Here is a 7,346-nt window from a genome sequence, read left to right as displayed (position 1 = left end):
CTCAAAAGTTTCTACTCTTTCTATTCCTCCCTTCATCCCATTCTATTATCTAATCATCTTATTATAGTAGAGTATTATAGAATGAAGAAAAAGTAGTGATGTACCCATAAAATGTTTAGCCCAATTGTAAGGTAAGGCTGTTGGGCTGTACAGCCCAATTGGCTTTTATTGAATAAATGTTCCTTTAAATAGACAAATAACACATCGCTCCAGCGCGTGAAGTAACAATTCGTTTCATACCCAAAAATCCCTAATTTTGCCATTTCGGTGCAAGTTGAATTAAATGGAGGCAGGGCAGCCGAAGTTGAAGAAATTAGCAAAGCGCGGCAAGAATTCATACATTTGTCAAATAAATAATCTCGATGATGGTTGTCTCATGCTAATTTTCAGCTTCCTCTGCCCCATTCCAGGTATGAATTTTTGTTCTCAATCATGTTTAAGCTATTAGTTATTGGTTGAATTCCTAATTTTTTTGAGTCAGTTGTTTCTTTGAAGCCGTATTATGAATATCTGTAGCTATGCCGAACGTCAATTTGGCTTATTATGTGGCGTTTCATGGTAAATTGGATTCATTTCCTGTTACTGCCGACAAATATGTGTTTTTTTGTTTATCATAGTTGGATTATTGAAGCTAAAGTGATGTAATTGTGTTAGTGCTTCTTAAATTGAATTGCTTTTCGGTAACCGAGGTGTTTATATCGATTTTAATTGCAAGAAAGATTTTTCATTTGCGTTCCTTTATTTTTGATGAAGTATTTTTTTTTATATATATAAAATTCGATTTTTTGTAGATAATTGTTTCTATGCTATATTTAACTAATTTTTAATGAGGTATCCGTAGAAGTTAGTATATGAATATAGTATATTGATTGGAATAGTTTTGCAGTACTCTGGGACTTTTTCCTTCCTTATTGCAGATCGGTATAACACCGCCCTCGTTTGCCGCAGATGGCGTTTCCTAGCATGCCATCCTCGTCTCTGGTTGCGTGTTGATAGGTCTGTTAATGATCTATCTGAGCCTGGGGTTTACCCCAATATTGAGACGGCTGTCGCTGCAGCAAGGTCAGTGACGCTTGATATGTGATGTTCAGTGTCGCGAGACGAATCTACTCGTGAAAGGATACTACACTCTTCAGCTTAATGATTTGCAGGCCTGGAGACACTGTATTGATTGCAGCTGGAGGGATTCACCGAACGTCTAATATTCAGATCAAGAAGCCTATCTGCCTTGTAATTTATGGGCCCTCTTATTTATCTTATCTTTGTTTCCTTTTCTGATCTGTCTGACAAAGGTAGAATTTATGTTAAATATATCTGTTTGTATGCTGAGCTTATAGCAGTGTGTACACTGAGCTCTTAGCGTTGCCTCTACGTTTTGTTCTGGATAAGGAGCAGTGTATGTTGAGTCAGTCACATCTCAATATGAAATAAAGAAATGCGGTTGAAGAAAATCACTTGTATGCTACCACTAGTCTCAAAAACGCTTCCACCTGGCCCCAATTTCTTGCTGTATGTAGGAGCATTACACAAAAGTTTGCCTAACATAATTGATTGATGTGATAAGATATGGTTCTTTAAAAGGGGGATGAAAAAAGTACTATGAATATTTCGTAGGCAATAGGTATATAAAGTTAGCCTCGTAGCCAACTTCTGTATTTGTTATGACATGCTAAATATCATACTCCAGTTTGGACTTCTCAGATCAGTTGCAGATATGACAATTGCTAAAGTCATTATTCTCAACAACAAATGCTGTTGAAATAAAACTTTAGAATAGACAGAGTCACAGAAATCATTTTTCCTCTTATTCATCGGTTACCTACTGTATGTCCGTTCCTCCTTATTAATTTTGTTGCTTGGCTATATTTTTGACATTCATATTCCTCTAAATTTGTGAGGTTTATCCTTTTAACCGCCATTCTCACTCTTTTTTTCTTTACTTAGATATGGGAGAGTTATAATTGGTGACTATATGAGGGGTTTGGTTTCAGGATGTCTTCAAGTTTGTGATTTATACTGTCTAACCATTTCAATTGGCTTGTATCATACGTATAATACAGAAAAATACCTTATTTCTACAGTATTTTTTGCAGATTGGCGCAGGTGAACTTCCTGATGATACAACACTTATCTGCTCCCGTGGTTCTGAGAGGTTTGCTATAATCTGAGTTTTCTTTTCTTTCTTAAGTAAATAAAGAGTTTTACTTCTTATTAATTAAAGAGTTTTAACTGCTGGATATAGCATATACTTGCATTGCATGCTTCTAATCTCAACAGTGATTTGTCTAATGATTCTGATTTAAGTCTTAAGTCTATAAGATTTTTTGGTGAGGGAAACTTGATGATTGTGTTAAGTATGGAGATTGATGCCCTCAACCTGTTTGCTAAATTGACGCACACAAACTGTTTGACCTAAGCACTCTCACAAGATATATAAATAAAAGACTTCAATGGAATTGCAAAACTGAATATCAAATAACATAGTCCTACGAGGTCCTTGGCCTATACCAAAGCCAAACTAAACAATATTCTGGGACGTGCCCACTCCTACCCTATTCCTACTATGAAAGGTAAAGATTACTATGGAAAATAAAGATAAAGATAACCTTAATTATTACTATTAAAGATAAAGATAACCTAATCCTACTGCAACTATTTTTCCAAAAGATTAATACTCCATAGTTAAAGGTCCTCTTCTATCTCTTCAAATCCAACTCTTATCTTCAATTCTTAATCTGTATCAGATTGAGTTAAATAGTCAATACCCAAAGGGTGTTTAGATAGCCGAGCTTATATGCTCCAACCAATGATAAGATGTATCATGTCAAAAGTTTATAAGCTGTCAAAGTATTTGGATAGCCGAGCTTATAAGTTAGAGAGATAATTGTGAGCCAGAGTAGAAATTTAAGGGAGATGAAATTTCAAAAGAATATGCTGGAGATAACGATCCAAATAGAGTTCTTTTTTTTAAGACGATCATTGTATATAAGATTGAGAAAATTTGAGTTGGTTGAAGGGAGCTTATAAGCCCCCTGGAGTTCATTTTTTACGGCTTATAAGCTATTTTTGGGTTTATTTTGTCCAACACTTTGTAGAAGCTTTTAAACCCCACCAGACACCCTATATTCATGTGTTTTCATAGGCCACATTTTTGTGGTCTAATTCACCAGTTTGTGATATGGAGTGAAAAGCAGAGAATGAAAAACGCAGGAAACTTATTGATAAAATGCACGAACAAGAACTGACTTTGAAATATAAACTGAAAAGAAAAGGAAACACTCCTCTCGTGAGGCCATAGATTTCTCCACCTACGGATTACCTCCGTCCAATAATGGTCTTCTCCAAAAGATATCTCTATCTATTGAGAGTCTCCCAATATATAGACGTTTACGTGAAGATTATTGAAGATATCAAATCTTATCAAACCTGAAGATATCAAATCTATTCTAAATAATAGTAAAACATATCAAATCCTAACTAATTGATACTCCATTCGTCCCATAAAAATATGGACGTTTGGGACGGCACGAGAATTAATGCACAATTGGTAAAGTAAGAGAGATAGAAAGAAAAAGTAATTACAGTATTGTTAGTGGAGAAATGGGGCCCACCTTATTAGAGAGAAAGGAGTTACCAAAAATAGAAGGAAATATTTTTATGGGACATCCCAATGGAAAATATCCTTATTTTTATGGGACGGAGGGAGTAAAAGATAACAATCAAAACTAACACTCTAGAAGATCATTATTGGACGGTGGTAATCCGTAGGCGGAGAAATCCGTGACCTTGCGAGAGGAGCGTTTTCTTTTGTTTTAAATTTATTTCAAAGTTGGTTCTTGTTCGTGCATTTTATCAATAAGTTTCCTGCGTTTTTCATTCTCCACATTTCACTCCATATCAATTTGTATCAAGTGTTATAACATATCAAGGGTCAGTAAATTAAGTGAACCTCGATTAGTTATCATAATGCAGTCAGTAAAGTTCTTACTTTTGAGTGATGAGTTTTGTGTGCATGTGTGGCCAAGTGGGGAAGTCGTTAACACCTGAGGCCAAAGGTTGAGTAAACCTTTACCAGTTAACACCTGAGGCCATATCTACTGGAATGCAACCTTAAAGTTTCTGTTTATCCAATCAAAAAATTGAGTAAACCTTTACCAGTTAGAACAATTTTAGAAAGTGTAGTTTTGCTGTATATCTACAGTGCCCTGGAGTTCTTGGCAACATGCAAGCTGGCTAATCTGACGGTGAGGGCAGAGCTCGGCTGCTGCCTTCTGCACAGGGGCGGGAGGCTCACTATTGATGGCTGCATTCTCCAATGCGAGTCGAATCCCTTGGACCATCTCTCTCATGCCATTGTGACCACTGCAAGCCCTCCTGACGAAGTTCCAGCAGCTCCACTAAAGAAGAATGGTGATTGTGTTACTGTAATGCGAACACGGATTGAGGGAGGCGCAAAGGCTGTCTTGACAAGCGGAACACTCTCCCTGCAGCAAGTACGCGTCATATATACTCGCACTTCCCTGTATTTCTGGTTCAGCGTCGAGCATACTTGAGACCGAACTAATCTGTGGTCGCGACTGACCTCTTTCTTAATACTCATTCGTCCCCCTCCCCCCAAAAAAAGAAGAAAAAGAAACAAAAAATATCTTATGTCTTTGGAGTCTTTGTACTATATCTGCAGTGGTGCCATCTCAAGTAGTTTGTAGTTGTAACTTTAGTAGTTTTCCAGTGTTGTATACTAGTATAAATTTCCAGCCACTTTTTGGTATGGAATATGTAACAATAGACCTTTTTAATTTTATTGCCAACTAATGTTTCATTTATTGGAATTTTTTTCTGCTTACTTTCACCTATAGGTCATTGCATTGCCCACTTTACCATCATTTCCAATTCAACTAATTAGTCTAATTTGCGTTTTAATGCATTAAACATCACAGAGTTGTGGTAATATTAAACCATGTCTAATTTGTATACATTTTAATTATTGAGTTTTGCTCAAATTCTGGACTTGTTATTCCTAACTTTTATGTTTTTAAGTTATTACTAATTCATTGATCGATGAAATATATTCACGGATTCAATTTTTTGTTGATGTATGCAAAATGGGAATTTGGAGAAAATCCATTATTATCCCAAGTTAAAATATGAAGATGAAGCAGCAACATAAGCAGAGGCTAATTACAGAGCTCACGCGCAATTCCAAGGCGAGAATTGACAGTGTCGAACAAAATCCTGAGATTCTGCTGCTGCAAATTGGCTATCACATTGAGCACCGAGTTCACATTGTTCGGTGCCGCAGCCATCGCCAAGCACGCCAACGACCCCGAGCTGCTATGGATCAACACATTCTCCATCGGAAGCTTCAAATCCAGCCCTGTAAAATGAAACGTAACAGTTGGCGCTATCTCTTCATTCGTCGCTGCAAAGCAAGTGTCGAACGCTCCCAGCGAGCTTATCGCCCCTGTTATTTGCTTCCTAAATTCGTCCCGAATACTTATGTATACGGGTTGGACGAACCGGGTTATAACCGTACCCGAATCTATAATGGTGCCCGACCCGGTGCTTGGGTCGAACGCTAGGAGCTCTGGTGCTATTGGAACATTGACCCGGCCCACACTGACTCCGGTGAGGTTCACGTAGTATAGCGATGGGCGGTGTGGGTTCTTCAGGAGCAGGGTGGTTCGGATGTTCTTGGGTTGGCCTGCGGGTCCGAGTTTGAGTGAGCCCGAGAAGTAGTACGACTTGAAGCTAGGGAGACAATATGAGAATACACCGGAATAGACCGGCCCGGTTTGAGAAAGTAATGACATTGGTCCGCGGCCCAAGCCCAATAACCCTTGGGGCGGGATCGACCCGCCCGAGATGGTGTTGACACACCCGAAAGCGTAGTTTGGGATGACAGTGTTGCCTAATGTGAGGGTGTCACGGGATAGCGTGGCTGAGAAGGTTGATCCGGCACCGTAGGACCGGTTAAAGAGGCATGAACCGGACCCAACTGCCGGACACGAGACCCCACTGACTTGGGTACATTCTGGTACAGAGCAGTCCAGTGAGGCGTAAGTGGTGGAGGAGTTGGAGGCGAAGACAGCGGACGAGCACCCTGTGCAACCGCTGGATGGGATCCATGCAGCGTCGTTGCTAGTGTCCAACACCATGAAGAAGAGCTGGCCCGGAGTCCCAATCTTGACCCGGACAACGTAGTTGCCCGCGTTTATGAGCTGGCCCGAGGCGATAGGGGCGAGGGTGGGTTTTGGCGCGACTAGGTTTGACAAGTATGAGATTCTTTTCGGGTCGTTTGAGGCCATGTTAAGGATGGTGTCGACCCATGATGTGGCGGGTTTGGGAAAGTCGAAGGGTGAGCATTTTCCGAACATGGGGATGACGGATAGATCCGAACCGGGGGACGAACATGGGTCAAAAGAAGAACCATTGCAAGATGTGGAGAGACAAATGATGAAAACTAATGTTAAAAGAATATTGGAGTGTTCCATTGAGGCTGTTTTATGAGGATAAGGATGATGGTTGTTACAAGATATTGTAAGGGGGTTTTATAGATAAGAGTAGACAGATGGTGTGAGCAAAAAAAAGTGGTAGAGAATTGAAAATTACAATATATTAAGGATTCTTATATAAATATACTATATGCATTAAGATTTAATGCATGTGAAGAACCCTGGCCCTTTTATTGACAAAGAAACAAGCATGGGTAAATATCAATACGGAGAAAGGATTACTTTAGTTATTATTGATTTTTCAATTTAATACTCCCTCTGTACCATAAAAATATGGACAATTAAAATGACACGAGAGTTAATGCATAATTGATAAAGTAAGAAAGATGAGACCTACATTATTATTAGTGTTTAATGAGTTGTAATAGTAGGCAATAGTGATATAAGTTGTAAATAAATTTATGTATTGGTAATGAGTTGGAGACAACTTTTCATAGATAAAAATACTCATAATTTTATAGGGCAAACGAAAATGAAATTGCACATATTTTTTATGGGACGGAGGGAGTATATAATTATTCCATCTTATAATGTCTACGATGATTATATCTTAATTAATCGAGTGAATAAATAGAACCTTCTAAATTGCTTTGTCCGGTCCTCATTAAGTGTTCCATAGTTGACAGTTGCGGATTTTAAAAAATGGTTTGACTTTATAAAGAAAAATGGAAGGATAAAATTAGTGGAATATAAGTCCTACTTGTATATATTACTTTCCCTGTCCCACAAGAGCATGCACTATCTCTTTTTTAATCCGTCATACAATAGTATGCGCTTTCTAATTTTTGAAACTCTTTTATCTCTAATGAGGTGATACCAATTCTCCAATAATCA

General features: G+C 38.4%; 2 protein-coding genes across 2 annotated transcripts; one reads left to right on the top strand and one right to left on the bottom strand.

The window, feature by feature from the left end:
* Window positions 1-221: 221 nt before the first annotated feature.
* Window positions 222-4,823, top strand: LOC121792028 (F-box protein SKIP5-like). The gene is made up of 5 exons (XM_042189811.1): window positions 222-410; window positions 918-1,062; window positions 1,152-1,230; window positions 2,094-2,152; window positions 4,202-4,823. The coding sequence occupies exons 1-5, from the start codon at window positions 284-286 to the stop codon at window positions 4,551-4,553; spliced, it is 762 nt and encodes a 253-aa protein (XP_042045745.1). The 5' UTR covers window positions 222-283; the 3' UTR covers window positions 4,554-4,823.
* Window positions 4,824-5,109: 286 nt separating this feature from the next.
* LOC121792020 (aspartyl protease AED3-like) lies at window positions 5,110-6,576 on the bottom strand. The gene has a single exon (XM_042189809.1). The coding sequence runs from the start codon at window positions 6,489-6,491 to the stop codon at window positions 5,175-5,177; it is 1,317 nt and encodes a 438-aa protein (XP_042045743.1). The 5' UTR covers window positions 6,492-6,576; the 3' UTR covers window positions 5,110-5,174.
* Window positions 6,577-7,346: the final 770 nt, after the last annotated feature.

The sequence above is a fragment of the Salvia splendens genome, chromosome 2 (assembly GCF_004379255.2).
Source record: "Salvia splendens isolate huo1 chromosome 2, SspV2, whole genome shotgun sequence".
Taxonomy (NCBI): domain Eukaryota; kingdom Viridiplantae; phylum Streptophyta; class Magnoliopsida; order Lamiales; family Lamiaceae; genus Salvia; species Salvia splendens.
The sequence above is the reverse complement of the archived record's forward strand: the minus strand, read 5'-3'. Positions and strand labels throughout refer to the sequence as shown.

What these genes read in the sequence shown, in the direction of transcription:
- LOC121792028 (XM_042189811.1), top strand. Translation starts at nt 284, where the DNA reads ATGGAGGCAGGGCAGCCGAAGTTGAAGAAATTAGCAAAGCGCGGCAAG. An exon ending in ACGGCTGTCGCTGCAGCAAG is followed by an intron (nt 1,063 to 1,151) that starts GTCAGTGACGCT and finishes AATGATTTGCAG; the next exon opens with GCCTGGAGACACTGTATTGA. An exon ending in TCAAGAAGCCTATCTGCCTT is followed by an intron (nt 1,231 to 2,093) that starts GTAATTTATGGG and finishes TATTTTTTGCAG; the next exon opens with ATTGGCGCAGGTGAACTTCC.
- LOC121792020 (XM_042189809.1), bottom strand. Translation starts at nt 6,491, where the DNA reads ATGGAACACTCCAATATTCTTTTAACATTAGTTTTCATCATTTGTCTC.